The sequence below is a fragment of the Lacerta agilis genome, chromosome 9, assembly GCF_009819535.1.
Source record: "Lacerta agilis isolate rLacAgi1 chromosome 9, rLacAgi1.pri, whole genome shotgun sequence".
In the NCBI taxonomy this organism is placed as follows: domain Eukaryota; kingdom Metazoa; phylum Chordata; class Lepidosauria; order Squamata; family Lacertidae; genus Lacerta; species Lacerta agilis.
This window is the reverse complement of record NC_046320.1, coordinates 10,283,015-10,307,148: the sequence shown is the minus strand read 5'-3', so window position 1 is coordinate 10,307,148 and position 24,134 is coordinate 10,283,015. Positions and strand designations below refer to the sequence as shown.

General features: G+C 47.9%; 1 protein-coding gene across 1 annotated transcript in view; it reads right to left on the bottom strand.

Moving 5' to 3' along the window:
* Positions 1-24,134, bottom strand: part of LOC117053166 (coiled-coil domain-containing protein 33-like) — a 78,109-nt gene that overhangs the window by 42,276 nt on the left and 11,699 nt on the right. The window contains exon 3 of the mRNA XM_033160716.1: positions 5,502-5,635. Within this exon, the coding sequence (XP_033016607.1) occupies positions 5,502-5,635 (134 nt within the window). The remainder of the gene's footprint in view (positions 1-5,501; positions 5,636-24,134) is intronic.

The window sequence follows — 24,134 nt, the reverse complement described above, 5'->3', positions numbered from 1 at the left end:
TTTTTCATAGGGGAATCACTCCACCCCCATGGTTGCCCTATTCTGAAACTTCTCCAATTCTGCAGTATCCTTTTTAGGTGAGGCAACCAAAATTGTACACAGTAATCCAAAACCACAGGTTATCCCAATTTTTGTGTGGTTTTCTTTGGGAGTGGGTGGGTGGGCAAGAACAGGAAGTGAAATTTGGGGAGATCCCGATTTATTTATTTATTTATTTGGGGGGGGGGAGCTTGCTGCGTTGGGGCAGTAACTTCCTGTCTGTTTTAAATGACAGCTTAGAAGTCACTGGCTCTGCTGTTGGTCTGAAGTCAGGATAAAGCTCTTGCTCTGGTGCCTCCCTCAATATGGTCTCCATGTGGCAAACATGTCTCATCCCCATCCCTCTTCATTATCTCTTGTACAGGAGGCTTGACAAAGGAAGACTCCAGCTGCACATCCTTCTACAATAACAGCAGCTTGCTTTCGGTGTGACCCCATCAGCGAGGGGAGGGTGCGGGGGAATCACCAAAGCAACAGCACCTGAATAGACCTCTGATCATCCGCTGATTATCTTGCCACTGATGATCTGCCGACAAACCTGCCCACCACACTCTTTCCCCCCCTCTCTTTCACATTCCCTCCCTCCTCTGTTCTTCTCATCTTGATGCACGGCAGACTCAAGCTGCTCCCTGACTTCAGCCGCACTCCAGAAAATCGCAGGGATGTTGGCTGCCCACTATGGTTATTACACTTGTGTCAAAGGGCACCCGGAGGGGGAGGGGTTGTTGTGACTGTGCTGGGCCCCTCGCCAGCTCTTTCCCTTGGCCCAGGGACAGAGCCTCTCTGTACGGCAGAATAATTCCACTTCTGCTTTGCCAAGGTCGTCTTTGCAAAAGAATACAATGAATCCCACACAGCCTGAATTGCTGTAAAGGCCCAATGGAGTGAATGAGGCAACTGATTTCAGACATCATAAAAGGGCACCCAATGGCTTTTAAATTCATCATAATTGCTGCTACTTTTCCTGCTAGAGAGGGGGTGGGAGGTGCTTGCGGAATTTTCTGCATCAGGTGGGAAAAGTCACTTGACCAGCCTTGGATGCTGTGCGTCAGGGGTCAGTCACTACCACGGCACCCATGGGCACTAGTGCGCTCCCCAGGACACCTGCTGCAAATAGTCTACATAAACATCCCTGCCCAAAATCCACCATGCACAAGAGATGTTTTCTCTTCAAGCTCAGGTCTTGTTGGCAGAGGATCAGCCTCTCCTGTATTGAACACCCCGGCCGCACTTAAACACCAATGGATGCCAAGATTGCACACCCACCATCCCATCCATTCTGGACAGAGAAGAGGTGCAAAATGCTTCTTTATATGAGTAAGCAGAGCTGGAGCACAGCACGTAGGTGCCTCCCCCCCCCCACGGGGAGGCATGCTCACACTGTTTCACAGTCCTGTCCCCCTTTTCTGCACTTTTAGATGCTGCAGGCATTCGGTGTAATGCAGTGCCCCTGTGGCAGACATGTTTTTGACTGGTGCCCAGGGCACTCTCTCAAGATTACAAATGTGCCAACCGGCCCCAAAACGTTGGTGGCTCCCGGGGTGGGTGGGTGGGTGGGGGTCAACATTTGCAGCTCTACCTCAGAGAGCAAAATGCTTTCAGGCTGCCCTGAAAGAGAAACAAGCCTTTGGGGAGTTTGTTTGTTTGTTTTGAGATGGCTTGGTTTAGGGCTGGCATAGCCAAACTTGGCCCACCAGATGTTTTGGAACTACAACTCCCATCATCCCTAGCTAACAGGACCAGTGGTCAGGGATGCTGGGAATTGTAGTCCCAAAACATCTGGAGGGCCACGTTTGGCCATGCCTGCTTTAGGGCTAAACTGAAATATGTCTTTCCCCCTCCCTCCCTCCCTCCCTCCCTCCCTCTCTCTCTCTCTCTCTCTCTCTCTCTCTCTCTCCCTCCCTCCCTCCCTCCCTCCCTCCCTCTCCCTCTCTCTCCCTCTCTCTCTCTCTCACACACACACACACACACACACACAAACACACAGCCCTTCACACCTTGCTATCAGGGGCTTGCTATTTTCAGAGAAGAGGGTGTGCCACTGCTAGGATTTCCACATACACCTCAAGTAAGTCACCCCCTTTGTTACAAATACTGTACTCTCTCTTGTTGGGAAGAAATTTCTGAGGGTAAAAGCTGCTTGACAGTGAAACAGACTCCTTCAGAAGCAGATGGGCTCTCCTTCCTTGGAGGTTTCTAAGTAAAGGCTGGATGGCCATCTGTCTTTAGCTGTGATTCCTGCATTGCAGGGAGTTGAACTAGATGACCCTCAGGGTCCCTTCCAACTCTACAATTCTATGATTCTGCGGTTCTAAGTATAAGCCTCTTGCCAAAACACTCACCGACCAGGTTACTCGCAAATAATCAGTCTAGGTCCAAAACTTGATCCACCGGAAAAGTCTAGCAAAAGTCCACATCCAATAGTACTCAGAGTTCAGGCAAGTTGCACCATCTTGGTCCAGAGCACCCAACCATACTGACAGCACCATCTACAGTACTTCAATTAATGCACTCCTTCAGTTTGGTCATAGACTGACTGGTTACCTGGCTACATGATGGAAGCATCAGGTGCCCATCATCACACACTCAGTTCCAACCTACCGGTACACTGTTTCGCCCTTTGAAAGCATCGTCTGAATCAGTCCTCAGTCAATGGACTGAGCTGACTTACTTAGGCCAGTGGACAGATGGAGACTGAGGCTGCAAGACAAAAAGTATGCACGCAGCCAGCTTCTCTCCCCACCCCTAAATTACATATAATCCAGATTGTGTAAATGAATGGCTCATCTGAATTTGATTTGCCCCATTTAAGGGTCTGACCCTGAAAGGATACAGACTCTGTCTCTCTCAATCATTCCAGGCTAGGATAGGTAGAGGAGTACATCAAATGCTGCTTTATTTCACTTAAGCAACAGCTGTAATGGAATTACGAGGAGTGGGTTGTCTGGCTGCCACTGGCTTTGTTTCGCCAGAGTCTGGCATTAATCTAATTGCGGGCGCTAATGCCATTAGTATTGCTGCAATTACCCACATAACATTGCTCAGCTTGGAACGATCAAGATAAAGTCACCAGGGCACATGGCCACTGCCTTGGAAAAATGTAAAAATTATCAACAATCATTTCCTCATCAGATAGATAATTGAGCTGGGAGATGACTTTCTCTGTCTTCCTCTCTCTCTCTGTGTGTGTGTGTGTGTGTCTGTGTGTGTGTAAAAAAAGTAAAGGGACCCCTGACCATTAGGTCCAGTCGTGTCCTACTCTGGGGTTGCGGCGCCCATCTCGCGTTAATGGCCGAGGGAGGCAGCATACAGCTTCCGGGTCATGTGGCCAGCATGACTAAGCCACTTCTGGCAAACCAGAGCAGCTCATGGAAACACCATTTACCTTCCCGCCGGAGCGGTACCTATTTATCTACTTGCACTTTGACGTACTTTCAAACTGCTAGGTGGGCAGGAGCTGGGACCGAGAAACAGGAGCTCACCCCGTCGTGGGGATTCAAACCACCGACCTTCTGATCAGCAAGCCCTAGGCTCTGTGGTTTAACCCACAGCGCCACCCGCGTCCCAGCATGTGTGTGTAGGTGCATGCAATTCTGTGTCAGCTGAAGGATTCAATACCCAAAAGATCTCCGCTTTCCATTTTGAAAAAGCAAGGTTCTAGCCCCTATGGGACTCCAGTACCCATTATCCATAACCATTAGTCGTGCCAGCTGGGGGCCAGTGGGAGTCCGACAATATCTGGAAGGTTGCAGACTCTCTACCCCACATGCTCATTTTTGTCAAACCAGCTCAGCAGGCTCTTAAGGCGCTTACAGCCAGAGTGCCTCTAGCACAATGTTCATGCCTCCATCTTTCTCCAGTGTTAAACAAGAGCATTTGATGCTAGGGAAATCTCAGAGGCTGGTGTTAATAGGAAGTGGGGCTTGTAGAGACTGAAGGTGAGGCTTCTGTGTTCAGTGCAATTCTTACTCTAGTGTCTACAGAGAATTGAGACTGCATTCAACAACACACTTTGTATAGAAAATGCCTCTTTGTAAGGCGGCTGCTTTTGTACCTGTTAAATTTGTTATGCTCTTGAGAAAGGAAGAAATGGCACATGGACCCCATATTTTTTTCTGGAGAGATCCCTTTCTGTCTGAACCTCTGCCTGGGTAATATTGACAATGCCATCGTACTGAATGTCTTTTCTCGGAACTTATGAACTTATGAACTTACCTTTTTATTGTTCGCCGTTTTTATTTCAAAATTTGTAATAAAAGATTGCACAAAAGTGGAACTTTTTTCTTTCTTGCCAAAGTAACTTAGAATGATAGAACTGTAGAGCTGGAAGGGACCTGAAGGGTCATCTAATTTGCCCACAGCAATGCAGGCACCACAGTTAATTTGTGCCTGGTGGTTGGGAAGTGCTGGGCAAGGGGCTTTGCAGACCCAGCCAATGTGTAGAGCCTGCAAAGGCCCTTTCACCCCTTCATATATGTGGCTTGGCTGAAATGACCAAACTGGGGAAGCCTGAGGCGGGGGTGTAGCAAGGGGGGGCGAGTCGCCCCGTGTTCCATAATGGAGGGGGTGACAAATTATCAAGGAACAATTTTTTTAAAAAATGAAAAAAATTGATTTTTTTATTTTTTATTTTTTAAATGCATGCTCTGAAGGTCTTATCTTACTATACTAGGGATTATATAGCTATATATGAAATTTCATGCATATCGGTTAATATCTTGACCCTCCTCCACCAAAATAGCTGTTTACTTGGCTGTTTTCCTATGTCACGAAGGCTGAAATTTCAGTTCAGAGCACACTTTACTGTTCCCAACCCTAACCCTGTGGAAAGCCATCTAATTAGACTTCAATTTGATTTTGAGATGTTTTTAGGAGGTAATTTAATTATTGTTTGATTTTATACCAATGTTATGTATCTGATGTTAGCCACCCTGAGCCCGACTTTGGCTGGGGAGGGCGGGATATAAATAAAAGTTTATTATTATTATTACTTGTTATTATTCCTTTGTAAGAAAATATGAAATAACGTAAAACCATTTTTTGTGGGGGGGGAATCAATGGGGGGGGGTTGACAAGAAATTTTCCCCACCGGGTACCACCTGACCTCCCCATGCCTGGGGGGGGGGCGACAAAAAAAATTGCCCCCGGGTACCAATTTACTTTGCTACACCCCTGGCCTGAGGGGCTGAACAGCTGTGGGCCAGAGGTCTGTTGCCTCTGCTCTGGTGTGCGCTGCTAGGAGCAGCAGGGTGTGTTGTGGCATGCAACAGCTCTTCTGTTAGTCATGCACAGCCCTGTGTGGTAGAATATGCATTAATGTTCACATTGCTAGAAGATCAATGATGTATCAGCAGTAAAAACAAAGTGTTAAAAGCAATGTAGCCTGGGCCTAAGCTACTACATTAGAGGGGCTCCCACCCCCAAGAGGAGAGCGCCTCATGCCTCTCTCCTGCATTGCACACCTTCTTCTCCTGCATTCTCCTCATTAATTTCCACAGTCACTGTCTCCTCCCAGACTGGCCTGTGGGTCGGCTGGGCAGCCACGTGAGTCACGCTCTGGGCTGGCTGCTTGCTGTCTTCACCCGAGGTGGTTTTTCTAGGAGAAACAGAAGAGAAGGCGTTTGTGACTTCAAAGCTGGCTTTGTTCACTTATTGCATCGACCACCTTTTTTCTCCGAGGAGCTCAAGGTGGCGTGCATGGATCTCCCCCTCCTCAATTTAATCCCCACAGCAATCCTGTGAGGTAGGTGAGATTGAGAGAAGGCAGTGGTTGACCCAAGGTCAACCAACGAGCGCCATTCGAAGCCTCCTCTGCCAGGTCATAGTCCAAGACTCTACCCATTACACCACACTGGCCCCGACAACTGGGTGGCTGATGCTGAGCAAACCATCACAGATCAAGGCGGACTTTGGCTTTTGGAGAAAGAATGCTGTGCAGTGGCCTCAAGACTGCATTACAGATCAGTGTATTCCCAGGTTCAGACCTTCTCTCTGAGTTGCAGGCCTCCATCTGCAAAGTGGCTGCCTTTGGTTCATGCATTTCAAGGCTTAAAACTAGCATTGACTACAATTTTATACGCTTTCAAACTCCTTCCACTAGTCATGGCACAAATCTAGGTACCACACTGGACCTTACACAACCCATTGCAAAGCAGCAACATAATCCTGTTAAATCACAAATACCAGGCCACTAAATCTTGGAGGCCTTGGAACAGCAAACAGAGGCTCTTTTCTGACTCAAGACGCATAAGCCTTCTTAATGAAATCAGAACTGAAAGGGTGTTTGAAAGTCTCCTTTATTCCCTTCCTCCTGCCATGCACTCTCAGGAGGGCCTGGCTTGATAATCCATTTCGTTGCTACGTGACCAAACTGGTCAGCCAGGGAACTGGGACAGAGCAGGACATGGTCTTAAAGGTTATATGCCGAGAAGGTCACCTCTCAACCACAGTCTCCTTCCAGCCACCTAGACAAATTTGCCCTCACCTTCGTAATGACACCAACATACCCTCCCACATTTCTCTGATGAAAGTAGGGACGTCCCATTCCATAATGATGATTTTATAATTTATACCCCACACATCTTACTGGGTTGCCCCAGCTACTCTGGGCAGCTTCCAACATATATAAAAACATAATAAAACATTAAACTTAAAAAAAAAACTTCCGTATACAGGATTGCCTTCAGGTGGCTCAGGGGTCTCATAACTCCATACCCTCCAACATTTCTCCAATGAAAATAGGGACATCCTAAGGAAATGCGGGTGGCGCTGCGGTCTAAACCACTGAGCCTAGGGCTTGCTGATCAGAAGGTCAGCGGTTCAAATCCCCCCCACGACAGGGTGAGCTCCTGTTGCTCGGTCCCAGCTCCTGTCCACCTAGCAGTTCTAAAGCACATCAAAGTGCAAGTAGATAAATAGGTACCACTCCGGTGGGAAAGTAAACGGCGTTTCCATGTGCTGCTCTGGTTCTCCAGAAGCAGCTTACTCATGCTGGCCACATGACCCGGAAGCTGTCTGTAAACAAACACCAGCTCCCTCGGACTATAGAGTGAGGTTGAGTGCCGCAACCCCAGAGTCGTCCATGACTGGACCTAACAGTCAGGGGTACCTTTGCCTTTAAGGAAAAGTGGGACATTCTGGGATCAAATCAGAAACTGGGATGGCTTCTCTAAATCAGAGACGTCCCTGGAAAATAGGGACACTGGGAGGGTCTGCGCCAAACTGGGAGGGGTAGCTAATGCCACAGAAGACAGAATCGAGATTCAATATGATCTTAACAGATTGGAGAACTGGGCCCAAAGTAACGACATGAATTTCAATAGGGACAAATTTCAGGTTCTACACTTATGCAGGAAAAGCAAGTTACACCAGTATAAGATGGGGAACACTTCGCTTGTTGTCAGTAGTACATCTAGAGTCAGTGCGATGCAGTAAAGGTTCGATGGCCTTCTGTCATGGATTCTTTAGTTGAGATTCTTCCTTTGCAGGAGGTTGGACGAGATGACCCTTGGGGTCCTTTCCAACTCTATGATTCCATGTTTCTATGCCTATTGGCTTCCTCCTCTTCGTCTCAGTGTTGCCCCTTAGAGCTCAGCAAGAGGAAGGGGACTAAACTAGGCTGAGTTGGCTCTGTCTGCCATTGGCTCTAGTGCCACGTACTGTTGGCCTCCTTGCCTTGATCCCTAGCACTCCCACTTGGTACCAGCCACCTCTGCTGATGGTTCAACTCTGGCTTCCCACAAACATCTAATTAGCAGGCGACTCTGGAGTTTCCAGGGAAACCAGATTGAAACTGGAGAGTAGCCACGTTTTCAAGTGTCAAGGCTAAAGACTTGTCTGGTGCATGGAAGCTGCTCTAAACTTGAAGAAAAGGTCAAATGAGAAAGAGAGAAGAGGAAATGTGACTCATTTAAGATGTGTGTGTGTGTGTGCTATTTCTTAAAGGGAAAACTAACTTCTCACAAAAGCTACCTGCCATCCTAAACACAGTTATAAGTAGCAAGCCCAATTCAATATGATGGGGCTTCTTTCTGAAAAAGCATGTACAACTGGAAACAGGAAAACTGGCCGGAACAGTTGGAGAATTTCTCTCTCTCTCTCTCTCTCTCTCTCTCTCTCTCTCTCTCACACACACACACACACACACACGAGAGAGAGAGAGAGAGAGAGAGAGGAGAGAGAGAGAGAGGAGAGAGAGAGAGAGAGAGAGAGAATACATAGCAAAATGACCCCTCTCCAAGTAAGCTTCTAAGCATTTTACAAAAGCCATTTCTGCCACATTGTTGAAATGCACAAATAATTATAAATACACCTTAGTTAAAACCAGCAAGAAAACAATCCTGTTAAAACATTAAAATACAATTAAAGATACAATGAAACAATTAAAATATGCGACATTACAATAGAACAATCCCATAAAAGCACAAGGATTGGAGTAAGAGATTCCGTTTGAGGCAATGCCGGCCTGCCAGTTCAGAGGGCGCCTTTCGTGGCTCAGCAGGGAGGGCAATCCACAACACTGGTGCCACCAGGAGCGCCACTGATGTGGCATGCTCCTTCGCTATCTTGGAATGTGCCATCACTGCTAGTATGTACATAATGGGGAATCTATCACTCTGTCCCTTCTGGGAAACAGACATGTTTTACCTGCTTTCAGAGGCTTGCCGTGACTGTATTTTAATTTTGGGCTTGTATTGATCCAGCTAATCAACACCATTATTTACACTTCACTCTTGCCGCAGTGTTCCTTGGAAACAGCCATCATTACCAAGGCCTTTGCTATCCATTTATATGAGCGCCTATTATCACACACCAAAGAACTAATTCCCTGAAGGAATGGTGAAGAGGGGAAGCAGGTACTTGGGGGAGAGAGAGGCGGGGAAGGGAGAGGAAGGGTTAAGAACCCCCATCAAGGAGCATTCACAAAAGGCACCATGAGCAGGAACCAGAGTGCTAATTAGCAAGTTCCCAGCATTTATATAGTGTTCCATAATTATCCATTTTTGCTGTTTATTCTGTGCAAAATCTAAGACACTCTCTTTCTTCTTCTTCTTCTTCTTCTTCTTCTTCTTCTTCTTCTTCTTCTTCTTCAAAAAGTGGCAATTACTGCCAGAGCAGATCAGAAATTATAAGAACATAGGGAGAGCCCTGCTGGATCAGGCTGGTAATGGCCCATCTAGTTCGGCATCCTGTTCTGACAGTGGCCAGCTGGATGCACCAAAAGGAAGCTAGCAAGCAGGATTGAGCACAAGAGCAACACTCCCTTCCTGCGGTTCCCAGCAATTGGGATTCAGAAACATTACTGCCTCCAACTGGGGAGACAGAGCAGAGCCACCATAGCCAGCAGCCACGGATAGCCCCTGACTGCATGAAATTATATATCCATGAATTTTAGCTTTCCTTGAAGCAGTGCAGAGAAAGAAGTGCAATACAGAAAGGTCATGCTGTACCCCATCCACCACAAGCATGGAATGAACCAAACTCCTATAATTCCTAGGGGTGTGTCTGATTGGTTTTGCAGAAAAGACCCTGATGTTGGGAAAGATGGAGGGCACAAGGAGAAGGGGACGACAGAGGATGAGATGGTTGGACAGTGTTCTCGAAGCTACTAACATGAGTTTGGCCAAACTGCGAGAGGCAGTGAAGGATAGGCATGCCTGGCGTGCTCTGGTCCATGGGGTCACGAAGAGTCGGACACGACTGAATGACTGAACAACAACAACAACAACAACAACAACACACCTGGGAATATATTGAACCTGCCCTGCATAGGGTCTGGTTCCGGTCCTGCTTCCTAAGCCTGAGAACCTGAGTCTAGGAACCAGGGAAGAATTGGTACAGTTCATTTTTTTTTAATGCCAGCGTACAGTCAGAGCCGTCTCGTCATAGGGGCTGGGTGGCACGGCGCACCAGGGCGCCGGACCCCCCAGGGGCGCCCCTGCGAGCCCGCCGGCATACCGGGCGCCCCCGCCCCCACGGGTGGCCTGGTGGCCGGGCGCTCGTGTGCCAGCGGGCGAGCGGCAAGCCGCCCGCCCTCCGGAGCCCCAGCTGGAGCGCTGGGAAGGGCGCGCAAAGCCCCGCACCGCTCCAGCGCCACGCCCCTCATCCCCCGCTCGCCCACCCCCCTCCCGAGGGGCGGCCAGCGCGGGAGGGAGGCGGGCGGAGAGGCGGCACGCCGGGGGCGCCGAGGGATCGTCGGGCCACGGCGGCTGATCCCTTTAAGACGGCCCTGCGTACAGTACTTACCGGTAATTGTCATTTCCCAGACCAAGAGCTGAACTGAAATGCAGCCGATTGGTTGGACTCAGATTCATATGTTTTCTATCTGCTAATCAAATGAAGGCCTTGGCATTCTCACCACCTTCTGAATCTCAAGCAAAGACCGCAGTGGACGCAACCATTTCTTGAAATGGTTGCAAGACGGCAAATACACACACACACAAAGACACAACCCCTTCAGGGTCAGAAGCTCTTTCTGAGCCGCACCAGACAAAGCGAGAGGGACTCATCTGGCAGCCTTGGAGCTGGGCTGCCTTCGACACCAGATGGATGAGTGGCTTTGCCCCTTGTCCCTGGGATGTTCCTGCGCATCTCCCCAGCTGTTGCTCTGGGCTACTCTGCCTTTAAAATCCCCCCACCCCACCCCACCCCCGCCAAGCTCCCCTCTCCTCCAAGCAATGAAAAATTAATGGCCATTTCTTCACAAGCCATTTGATATCACCCATCGCTTGGGAGGCCATCTTAATGGAGTCACAGTCCCCCACAATGTGTTAATGGGATGCCTGCTTTAGAGGGGAAATGTCCCCCTCCTCCTCCTCCTCGTTTTTTTAACTGCTTTCGCCTCTTAAGTGTAGCTGCTGGCATTTCATCCAGTAATTGGTCCTCTCTTAGCTTAGGCGGATATCTGGCCCTCTAGGAAAATTGCATGCTGCCTCATCACATGACCCTTTTAATCTCGCTCCCCTCCCCTCCCACTCTCCATCCCCAAAAGATCTGGTTGGACCACCAAGGCATCAATAATGGATGAAATGATGCACTTTCCTCCCTCCGCTTTTCATGGCAAGGCGCGCGCGGGGGGGGGGGGTAGGTAGAGGCAGCTCAGCAGACAGACAGACAGACAGAGCCCTCACCATAGAGATCCTAGAAGCCAAACAGTGCACAGAAATCTTTACACACACACACACACACACACACACACACACACACACACACACACACCACCTTGGGTTTGCTGGAGGCAAAGATCAATAGGGCCTGCTCAGAAATTCTGCTCTCTCCACACTCACACCCAAATCAAAGGAGCAATCTTGACGCGAAGACCCAGAAGGAGCCAAAGGCTTCGGGCACATTGACTTGGCGTTTCTGATCACTGGCCTCGCCATGCAGGGAGGCGACTTGTCTTTTTGTTTTTAATCAGCTGCTCAGGAGAGCATCACATTTGGCCACAGATGCCGGCAGACCCACAAAGCCAAATCATGGTCTGCCTGACCCATTGGCTCACACAGAACCGGCATGTGTGTTGGGGGCGGGGGGAGATGCCATCACAAGGGGGCAGAGGGCAGCACTTCAAAGTTGGGGGACGTTTTTCAGCCTGAGGGCCCCCTTCCCTTCTGTGGTCACGTGCCACTGATGGGCGGAGCAACAAACACATTTGTGAAATAAGCTAGGGCAGGGGTCCCCAAACTAAGGCCCGCGGGCCGGATACGGCCCACGCGAGCCAATTATCCGGCCCCTGACAACCGCTGCCGCCTGCTCTTACTGGTGCGGCGTGGCGTGGCATGGCACGGCTGCGCATCTCTGGGTCAGCGCAGCACCGGAAATAGTTTGTGCGCATGTGCAAGCATTATTTCCAGCGCACTTCTGGCGCGGCGCAGCGCCGGAAATAGCTTGTGTGCATGTGCAAGCGTCATTTCTGGGTCTGCAGAGGCCCATGCACACACACACAAGCTATTTCTGGCACCGCACCGCACCAGAAGTACGCCGGAAATAACGCTTGTGCATGTGCACAAGCTATTTCCAGTGCTGCGCCGCACCAGAAGTGCGCCAGAAAAAGCGATTGCGCTCGTATGGGCATGTGCTCCCCCACCCTCCAGCCCGCTGTGCGATCGGCGCCGGAGGAACTGGCCCGAGGACAGGTAAGTTTGGCAACCCCTGGCTAGGGGCTATTCGCAAACTCTATTTGCGAACGCTATTCCCCATCCTCTACTCAGGAAGGCCCTGATCCCTAGCCTTGGTCCCTCTTTCAGACTCTACTGTCTCACACCATCAATGCATCAAATGAACAAAGTTCACTGCATTAGTTCAAAAATCCCCAAGAATGATTTCCATAATTGGCAGGTGAACTGAACGTGAATTAAGTTCATTTGGTGACAGAACTTTCTGCAATTTCTACTTCACCTTCAAGTTCGTTCTCTTACGTTTTAAAAAAACTCTTCAGATTCCTTGGGCCTTTTAAGCTTAAAGAACATAATTGCTAGGGAAACAAATTACCCAAGTCACATTCCAGTGATTTGATGTTTTCTTCGCCTCCACTTGGTTATTTTATACTTTGGGCACAGCAGCTTGTAACATTCTGAATCCTTAAAACAAAACATTTTTTAACTGAGGATCATTTGGATTACCTTGAAGTGAACTGTGCGCACTGGACATGAACCGAACTAGTTTGGAAAGGGACAACTGTGAACTGGAACCTGTCCCTTTGGAAACACCTTGAACTCAATTTTTTTTTCCTTTTTTAAAATGAACTTTCTGGCTCTGCACAGTCCCAAGCTGGAAGGGAAAAGAAGAGGGGGAACCCAGCAAGACCCACAACTGAGAAACAGAGAGAAGACAGTTGGCATTATTCAGGAAGAAGCGAGCATTAAACTCGTGGCATTCCTACACAGCTAGAGGAGAGAATCCGGCCTCTGGTAATGAGCTCCACAGGGGCTTGCTGCGCTGATCATAACGTGCTTAGAGTCCCAATGAAGACTGAAGGGGTACGTGGTGTGTGTTCCTGGGCAAATGGGGAGGAGAGACTGAGGTGGGTGCTCTGGACAGACCCGCAACAGGCCAACCTAAGGAACAATGGGAGTGGCGGAAGGGTGGAGCTATCGATGGCTACCAGCCTTGATGGCTATGCTCTGCCTCGATGGCTGCAAGCTGTAATGCTTCTGACTCCCAGTTGCTTGGAACTGCAGGAGAAAAAAACACACCAAGAACTCTGGGCTAGTAAAGTTTCAATAGTGGGAATAGTCCCTACTCGCAAATCAATAGTAAATTATGACAAAAACTAATCCATTCAAATACATAGATTCAAACAGAGATTACAAACTCAAACTCACAGGGATATGTTGTAACGAACCAGGATCTAAGTTAAGGGATGTTCTGAAAGCCACGGGGTTTTAGGAGTTAATGGGCACCCCAGTTTGAGTGGCAGGTATCTCATGGGAGGTGGGACATTCCACTCTTTAAAAGGAGGGAGCAGCCGTTAGAGAGGGAGTGGTGACTGGAAGAAGGAGGGCGTGGGGCCAGGATAGTGGTGGGTAGGTTAGGTTAGGTTAGGTTAGGATCATTGAAGATGTGTATATGATGCTGAAAGAAAGAGTTTACACTGTTATGAAACTAAGCTTCTAACCATTACTGAAACCGTTATGTTCTGTAAGAAATAAAGACTTCTTATTGTTGAGCTAAGAAAATATCGTCGTTCATTTGGTCCAGCGAGTTATATACTGAGGAGGTGAACTCAGGGAAAGGACAAAACTAAACTGAAGGGTGATAGTTTGTGTCTTGGAGTTCCCTCAGGAGGGGCTAGCGGGCGGAAACCCTGGTATTGCCACAGAGTTGCTAAGAGGGCTTAGCTAACTGATATAGTGAGGGGATCTAATGAAAGAGAGACCCCGAACTGTAGGCAAAGAAGAGTTTAACCCCTGAAGCCCAGAGCAGAGGATAGAACCGGCCACGGCCGCTGGACAGGAAAACTCCCGTTACTAAGAGATCCCCAGATTATAAATAAAAGGGGATAGACATAACAGACGGACCTCAGAGGGACAGGTGGGGTGCATTGTAATTTGACCCAGAACACCTGATTAGAAATTCACTTAGTAACAAGGGGAAAGTGTGAAGTGGAGGTTCGTCGCATATGTACAACACAATAATCCGTTACAGTATTGGAAATGAAAATCTTTGAATAGAGGAAAGTTCATGTTAGTCCATAGTCAGGCTTGATATGAAGATCTTAGTTTCAGTCATTGAGCAGGAGTCAGAAGTCAGTTATGGATCAGAAACCAGGACAGGGCCCCGTTTTGATGTGTTTACCTTCATCTGCTGGAAGGCAGAGTTTCTCTGGCAAGCCATTGGGAGAGCAGGATGCTGGACTAGGTGGGCCCCATGTGACCTGATCCAGCAGGATGGCTCCCCTGCTGTTTATATGGGAGAGGGCTCTTGTGGCTGGGTCCTGCTTGCAGGTTTCCCGTTGTGGTATCTGGCTGGCCACGGTGAGAACAGGATGCCGAACTAGATGTCCCCACTGGTGACTGAAATAGTACGGTGTCTGTGACTTCTAGAGAGGTGAAGCTAGCGCCAAACTCAGCTCCTGCAACTGCAACCAGAGCTAGGTAAAGAAGGGTATGGATGGGTAGAAGTGGGCAGTGCCCACCCAGGGACAGCTGTGGGCAGGACTCCTGCATTGCAGGGAGCGGACTAGATGACCCTTGGCGGTCCCTTCTAACTCTATAATTCCATGAAAACACGCACTAGCTCATCCTTCCCATTTTTAATCTGCACGCCATTTGGCATGGGTCATGTGATGGCCTGGGAGTCAGACTCTGATGCTGAACCTGAGGGATCCCAGCCTGCACAGGATTCCCCGCCTCCAGAACCAGCTGAGCCGGGGCCAGGGCTTGAGCCTGAAGGATCCCCACCTGTGCTGGATCCCCAGGTGCAGGCATCAGCAGAGTCTGCTCTGGCTCCTGATGGGAGGGAGGACCCATTGCCTGCAGGTGCTCCACTCCCAGCCTCTTCGGAGGAAGCTGAGGCAGCCCCTGGGTCCAGTAACCCACCAGCCTCTCCTGAGCTGCAGAGGCTCAGGACAGAGAGGCAAAGAGAGCTAAGTGCCTACAGGAGGAGTGCTCGCCTCCAGGCCCGGAGGAGAGGCGAGTCTCCGGGGGATCGGGGCCGCCCTAAGCATAGGGCCAGATAAAAGCCAGCCAGACCCAGCCCAAGTTGCGTGAGCAACTTAGTTGCAAGCGTATGCTCAACCTGCAACCTCGTGCCTGCACCTGCCTTGGACCTCGACCTGCTCCCTGCCTTGCTCCCCGCCAGACTGACCTCCTTCGGACCCCTAGACCCAGGACTGGACTTGGACCTCGCTTCACGGACAAACCCTTGGGGCCAGCACAGGTCAGTACTGAACCAGAGAAATTTCGTTTGGTTCTATACTGCTTCCACGGCAAATGCAAATCCCTTCCAAAGCCGCATATTCTTCCTGAACTGGTCTAGTCCATATGGCCACTCAGCATTTTCTTGCACCTCGTTCTGCCGTGTGGGTCAAGTGAGGCACAGAGGAAGGCAAGGATGTTCCCCCCCCACCCCGCTCTCTGCAGGAGCCCAGCATATTAAGCTGAGAAATTGGCACGCCAAATTTGTTGTCGTTATTTGTGATATTTATTCACCCCCTTTCCCCAGAAAGGTGAACTCAGATTAACTTATAAAAACAAGTGTAAACGTAAGAGTAATCACGAAGAGGGCTGCTCCTTGATGGAAGTCTGTACTTGCTACAAGTCTTTTAAAGAAAAAGCTTCAGTGCATTTTTGTTGTTGTTGAATTAACCATAATGCAGTTACTGGGTGATGTACAAATGGAGATGATGAGTGAGCAGATTATCTTTAAAAGGTTCTTAATGGTTGAGGCAAAGGCACTGACATGGAAAAAAGGATGGAAAGCTAGAGCAGGCTGCCAGAGTCTTACCTGGTCCAGGCTCAGGTGGAATTTAGAGAGATGAAGCAAAGTGGATATAATCCACCTGCAAGATACCAAGATTATCCATGTCTTTCTGCAGGCTGGGGGGCGGGGACAGCTTATCATTTCTATTGAGCAATAAATGTTTAATAGCTGTGTGATTTGCATGACAGGGTAAGTAGAAAGTATGGATGAGAAATGCAATCTATTGGTTTCGCTTAAGCACATCATTACTCCACCAATAAGAGCAGTTTCTGCTTGTATTAACACACACTTCAGCATTGAGTAATAATGTTCACAGTGGGCGATAGATGCTTGGGAATGACATTACCCAGGGCTCCTGGATCATGAGGGTTGGAACTCTTGGGAGGGATTGAGTTCGACTTCAGGTCCAAGCAACATAATTGGGAATAGGAGGAGAGGAATACCGGTTGAAAACTAGGTGCTGGAAACGACAGGAGGGGAGGATCCTGCTTGCTGGTTTCCCACAGACATCTTGTTGGCCACTGTGAGAAGAGGGTGCTGGACTATAGGGGTCATTGGCCCTATCCAACAGGCCTGTAAGGATGTTCAGTGGTTGCTCATGAGAAATCAGCCAAACGCAGAACTTCTAAAAACTTTATTGTGCAGATATTTACAGTGGAGCGAAAGTTCAAACGTCCATCTCATCCCTCTGCAGAGTCCGGGAATGAACTCTTCTGGTTCTTTGTCCAGCAAAAGAGGTGCGGGATCCTGAACCCCCGCCTCCCCCTTCCACATTTTTCCTGTCTGCGAACTCGGGGCGCGGGAAACTGTCCCTGTTCCCCGCTTCCCCCTTGGTGCTCAGGCTCTGCGATCTCTTCAGAGCCCCTGCGCCGACTTCCTGCCTCTAACTCCCCCTCCCCACTGGAGGAATGGTCGCTTCCTGCAGAGGAGGGGGATGACGAGCTGGTGAACAACGGGGGCGGTTCCCTGTACTGCAAGCTCTCCCGGGATGCTACCTGCCATCCGGGGGGTGGGGGGGTTTCCTGACAAGGCCCTTCTTACGTTCCTAACACTGTTACAAGACACCCCAATCTCTGAACAGTGTGAGATTCCAGGAGGTTCCAGTCACTTATCCTTGGAATGAGGGACCATGGAGTCTGTGTTGTCTATATGTGTAAATAAAACATATATCCTGAACAACCTGAGTCTAAGATGGAGGGGTTTGCAGTGATGACACCTCCAAAAGATGTATTGGGCACAGGGAGGGGAAAAGAGTGATTTTCTCAGTGGGGCAGAGAGCCAGTGTGGTGTAGTGGTTAAGAGTGGTAGATTCGTAATCTGGGGAACAGGGTTCGCGTCTCCGCTCCTCCACATGCAGCTGCTGAGTGACCTTGGGCTAGTCACACTTCATTGAAGTCTCTCAGCCCCACTCACCTCACAGAGTGTTTGTTTGGGAGGAAGGGAAAGGAGACTCCTTCAGGTAGTGATAAAGCAGGATATCAAATCCAAACTCTTCTTCTTCTTCTTCTTCTTCTTCTTCTTCTTCTTCTTCTTCTTCAGGATAATTTCCAAGTCTGACTCCAAATGAAGCCCACGGAGTGGAAGTCAAGGGCTGTTAATTTGCTGAAAACACTAAATGCGGTGACATGGCTGCAGTAGCTCTTCACAGACTGCAAGCAAGCAGCCTTCAACCCAAACAAGAAACTCACTTCAGTCTCTTCTTAGCAGGACTCAGATGCACATGTGGGGCCATGAAGCTAGACAAATGCTTTCTCCCGGCAGTCACAACAAGTCCAAACCTCTCTAGCTCTCCTGCCACAGTGACCTACTTTTGCCTGTCGCTTTGCGGCTGGATATTGAACGGCACATTTTGACGTCATGCAGCTACACATGCACGACTGAGCACGGAGTAGCACTTGGTTAGCATCAAACTGCACTCCAGAGAGATACTGAGGCAGGCAGACAAGTATGTTTTCTGCGTCTCAAGACTTGTGACCTTCTTGTGGTGGTAGGAAAGAGTAAAATTTTACGTTTTGCTTTTTATTGTTGTTTTTTTTAAAGCAAAAATTAAAACCCAAGTGATATAATCCATACTCTTTCCTTCCACCACAAGAAGCTTTGCATGCTGAATATCCCAAATTCAATTTTCTGCATCTCCAGGTCAGGCTGGGAGCCTGTCTCATTTGAAACCCTGGAGAACTGTTGCCAGTCATAGAATCATAGAATAGAATCATAGAATCATAGAGTTGGAAGAGACCACAAGGGCCATCAAGTCCAACCCCCTGCCAAGCAGGAAACACCATCAAATCATTCCTGACAGATGGCTGTCAAGCCTCCGCTTAAAGACCTCCAAAGAAGGAGACTCCACCACACTCCTTGGCAGCAAATTCCACTGCCGAACAGCTCTCACTGTCAGGAAGTTCTTCCTAATGTTTAGGTGGAATCTTCTTTCTTGTAGTTTGAATCCATTGCCCCGTGTCCGCTTCTCTGGAGCAGCAGAAAACAACCTTTCACCCTCCTCTATATGACATCCTTTTATATATTTGAACATGGCTATCATATCGCCCCTTAACCTTCTCTTCTCCAGGCTAAACATACCCAGCTCCCTAAGCCCAGTCAGTGTAGAAAACACTGAACTAGATGGACCAACGGTTTGGCTCAGTTCCAGGCAGTTTCCTGTGCTGAAGACTCCTGACAGGATAAGAAATCTTTTGAGGAATTGATGGGTGGGCTTCAGTTACTGTTTTATTGCTGTGTGCCTCATCAGAACTTTCTGACATTTACAGTTGTTTGACAGCGGAACATCTTCCTCCCTTGGAAGTTGGAGGTTTTTAAGCGGAGATGGAGTGGCCATCTGTCACAGATGCTTTAGCTATGATATGTGCATTGCAGGGGATGGACTAGATCAGGGGTCAGCAACCGTCCCTCAGACCATGTGGTGGGCAGGACTATATTTTTTTGGTGGTGGTGGTGGGGGGAATGAGTGAATTCCTATGCCCCACAAATAACCCAGAGATGCATTTTAAATAAAAACACACATTCTACTCATGTAAAAACACCAGGCAGGCCCCATAAATAACCCAGAGATGCATTTTAAATAAAAGGACACATTATACTCATGTAAAAACACGCTGATTCCCAGTCCATCCATGGGAAGGCAATGCATCCGGCCCACGGGCCTTAGGTTGCCTATCCCCTGGACTAGATGATCCTAGAATTGCAGAACTCTACAATTCTATGATTCATCAAGCATGCCAAGCTTGAAGCCATCAACAGAAGGCTGCCTTTGTGTGAATAATGAATGCCTTCCGAGACCAGCAGAACCTCTGAGCAGAAAAGCAACCCAGCTGCTACGTAAAGTTGAACCCTATTCCTGGGCGGAATTATTTCAGAAGAGCTGTTTAGAATCGGCGGCGAATACATCTGATATGCAATCATTATACCAGAAGCTGATAACAAGACTTCAAGAATTATTTGTAAAACCATATATTTATAAACCCCAACAAATGACCCACTCTAAGAGATGGTTTGATAAAGAATGCTAGGGCTCGTTTTAATGCATTACCCTCGGCGTTACTAACTGGTAGATATCTTCGGATCCCAATAGAACAGAGGCTATGTCCTTGCGATCTCAAGGAAATCGAATCTATTAGCCACGTCCTCCTACACTGCACTCTGTATCGAGATTTGAGGAAGGAGTTAATCGAACCCCTGTTAAAAAATCTACCAGGCCGTTCAGTTGAAATGCTGACTAGATATTTAATTGAGGACACCAACCCAGAGCGAACTATGACTGTAGCTAAATTTTGCTATCATGTGGCAAGACTGAGACGCATCATGACATCAACCGACAACAGCGATAAAGCCGTCCAGTAGCAGATAATACTTAAATGGAATTATCTCCCATTAAATTTTAGCTTAATTTTAATCTAACATGGGATCTGAAATAGTATTGTTAAAAGACAATATTTAAGAAATATTTATACTATGTACTATCGTTTTATTTTCTCTTTTGCTGGTCTATGACCGTAATAAAGTTTTATTATTATTTGAACCCTATTCCTTCTGCAGCAGATAATGTGCTCAACTGCTCCTGGCGTCTCAAAAGCTCATTGTCCCCCCAGATGCCCCAATTCCTCACAAACTGTGCTCCTCACTTCCAGGAGCACAAATGGCCGTGACAAATGGGATATTTCATGGCAATCTGGTTCCTCAAGGAGAGAGGAAAACAATCATTAAGGGGTCCTTGAATTTCTTTCATCTGCTCTGAAGTGGCCGAGCTAAAGTATTAGAACAAGGTTTGGAGGGGGACCTTTCATTTGCCCCTCCCCACCTCAGTCCTAGACAGCATCTTAAAAAAGCAAAGACATCACCTTGCCGACAAAGGTCCGTATAGTTAAAGCTATGGTTTTCCCAGTAGTAATGTACGGAAGTGAGAGCTGGACCATCAAGAAGGCTGATCGCCGAACAATTGATGCTTTTGAATTATGGTGCTGGAGGAGACTCTTGAGAGTCCCATGGACTGCAAGAAGATCAAACCTATCCATTCTTAAAGAAATCAGCCCTGAGTGCTCACTAGAAGGACAGATCCTGAAGTTGAGACTCCAGTACTTTGGCCACCTCATGAGAAGAGAAGACTCCCTAGAAAAGACCCTGATGTTGGGAAAGATGGAGGGCACAAGGAGAAGGGGACGACAGAGGATGAGATGGTTGGACAGCGTTCTCGAAGTGACTGGCCTGAGTTTGGCCAAACTGCGAGAGGCAGTGGAGGATAGGCGTGCCTGGCGTGCTCTGGTCCATGGGGTCACCAAGAGTCGGACACGACTGAACGACTGAACAACAACAACCTCAGTCTTGCATGCCTCACCTCCAGGAGGGAGCAAGGGGGTCTTGCTATTCCATTCTCACTGATCAGTTGCACTGACATCAACATTTCTGCATGTCCTTCCTTGCAACATGCACGACAAGTATTTGATGGCTGCATACGTAAGTGATAGAAATAGTTCGTGTGGAAATCAAGATGTATTAAGACGGTGTAAAGAGAATTGGAAATGGTCTCAGGGTGGTGCATTTTGAGATGACAAAGGTTCTCTCAGCTGCAAGCTTTGTTACAAGGGATGTCGGAAAATTTAGGAGTAGAAATTGCCGACACGCTCTTATTCATCTCACGTCTGGAATGGAAATCAATCCAGCGAATACGATTGGTATTTACTGTTGTGGTGGTTGTCAGTCTGCAAATGGCAAGCAACGGATGATGGCCACGTCCCCTACATTGGCATCCCGTTTCCTTTGCACTGTAATGAAAGGGGTGGAGTAACATAATGGCAACATCCTAATTACTTAAATAAGTTGCATAGTTTTGCCCCAACGGACAGCAAGATTAATAAAAGTACTTTTTGGCAGATGGTGAATGGCACTGGAACAAAAATAGGGCTGCAGGCAATGACTGGAGTGCAGAATGGAAAGCAATGCATTGAGAGCAATTCCTCCTTACACCCCTAATTGTTTTGACCAGTGACCACAGAGCAGGACCTTTGAAGTGGAGCTCTTTGAGTGGGCACTGCAGACAACTAGAAGCTGCCCTTTAGGTAACTTAGTCCCAAGCTATTAAGGGCTTTAAAGATCAGCACCAGCATTTTCAGCTGGGCCCAGAGCCAATATAAATTCAACTAATCACCAAACTTAAAACCATGGAGAAACCTGGTCTGAACAAAGACATTGGATTCTTATCTCATTACACATAACAAAGCTATCTTTAGCCATCTCACCCCTTGCCTTTCCCTGCAAGACTAATTGCAGCCGTTAAGAGTCGTCAACAGGTTTTCCACCCCTATCAGCTGATCACCCATTCCCACCACCCTTCTGAGTAATACCCCTCCCCACTCCCTCACTATATTTAAGGATCTGGTGACTTCTGTTTCAGTGTATCTGAAGAAGTGTGCATGCACACGAAAGCTCATACCAAGAACAAACTCAGTTGGTCTCTAAGGTGCTACTGGAAAGAATTTTCTATTTTGTTTCGACTATGGCAGACCAACACGGCTACCCACCTGTAACTGGAAATATAAATGGTGTAGAACTGGTGTTACATGTCCCGATTTTCTCCCCTCCCCCCCACATTTTGTAAACCACTTTGAGGTTGGTTGGTTGGTTGGTTGGTTTTTAAACAAACAAGCAGTGTATAAATTTAATGAAATAAAATAAAATAATAATAAACACCAGGGTGGCCACATTCTGCCCCATTTGAAGATCTCAAAGCATCTTCAGAGGCAGCTGCACATAAAGAGCATTACAGAAATCCTGCTTGGAGAACAATATTATATAAATATAGTAAATAAATATTTTAATGCCAAACATAGCCAATGCATCATGTTCCCCACTCTTTATATGCTGGTTGAAAACTGTAACTATCTATCTATCTATCTATCATCTATCTATCTATCTGTGTATCCCCCCTTTCTTAGCAGTTCGAAAGCACATCAAAGTGCAAGTAGATAAATAGGTACCACTCCGGTGGGAAGGTAAACAGCATTTCCATGCGCTGCTCTGGCTCACCAGAAGCGGCTTAGTCATGCTGGCCACATGACCCTCGGCCTATAGAGTGAGATGAGCGCCCCAACCCCAGAATCGTCCACGGCTGGACCTAACGATCAGGGGTACCTTTACCTTTACCTTTACACCTGCTTTGACAGGTTCAGCAAGGTATGTTTTCAGTCCAGGCCCTGTGTCAGAAGTGATGGTGCAGTGTAACCCCACAGAGCTGTAAAGGGGGAACTCCTCCCCCCCCCACAATTCCTTGCACACTCCCCAACGTGTGTTCCTCCTCCACCGGCTACTACAAGCATTTTGATAGAAAGTCATCAGGGCATTCCTCAAATGCTGCAGTCCCACAGACCCGGCAAGAGGCACAGAACTCATTTCTCATCTCAGTGAGCCATGAACAGATGCACAGAGCTTGCTTTTACAACCCACCAAATGCTGTTGAGACCGCTTGCATCAACGATGAATAAAATTAGAGAGGAGCAGGAATTAAAAGGGACATAATGTAATTGAAAACCAGGAGCCTGTGGGGGACAATATCTTGGCTTCAACTGTTAATGGCTTTCACTTCTTCAGCACTTCCACGGGGGCAGGAGGCAAGGAATGCATTGGACTGACCCATGACATGTCTTTTGCATCACCTCTGAAAGTCCTAAAAGAATGGCTGGACCAGTGTCCATGCTCAAAAATTTAGCTTTGACAAATTAAGAAGAAGAAGAAGAAGAAGAGTTTGGATTTGATATCCCGCTTTTCACTACCTGAAGGAGTCTCAAAGTGGCTAACATTCTCCTTTCCCTTCCTCCCCCACAACAAACACTCTGTGAGGTGAGTGGGGCTGAGAGACTTCAGAGAAGTGTGACTAGCCCAAGGTCACCCAGCAGCTGCATGTGGAGGAGCGGAGACGCGAACCCGGTTCACCAGATTACGAGTCTACCGCTCTTAAGCCCTTGCCTAAGGCTAGAGACACCACTGCCGTAAGATCCACCCTGAGAAATTGCCCTGAAAATGTTACCTCTGTGAACCTATGTTTATGTGTCTTTTTGTTAGATAGTAGAACGATTGGAGAATTCTGATCCAAACAGAAACAGGAGTGGAAATTGCCCATGTTCATGGATAAGTCCCGTGCTTGGATTGGAAATCAATCCAGCTGCTAATGATCAATATGCACTGTTGCTGTCGCTTTCAGTTCACAAATGGTACATAATTGATCACACACACACACACCATTTGCACTGGGATTCCTTTGCAGTGAAATTAATGGGGTGGAATAATATAATTCATGGCATAGCTTACATAATTTTGCTACAATGTACAGCAAGACCAAGTGTTTGGCAGAAGACAGACTGCAGCAGAATGGAAACAGTGCTGTGTGCAACAAATACCAGACAGAATGTAAAATCAGGAAAGCCTGCTGAATCAGGCCAATAGCCCACCAAGTCCTGCATCCTGTTCTCACAGTGGCCAACCAGATGCCCCAGTGGGAAACCCACAAGCAGGACCTCAGCACAAGAGCCCTCCCTGCCTCCTGTGGGAGTGAGTTCCATAGTTTAACTCTACCCTGCGTGAAGAAGGACTTCTTTTTATCTGCCTTGAATCTTCCAACATTCAGCTTCATGGGACATCCACATTTTCTAGTGTTATGAGAGAGGGAGAAA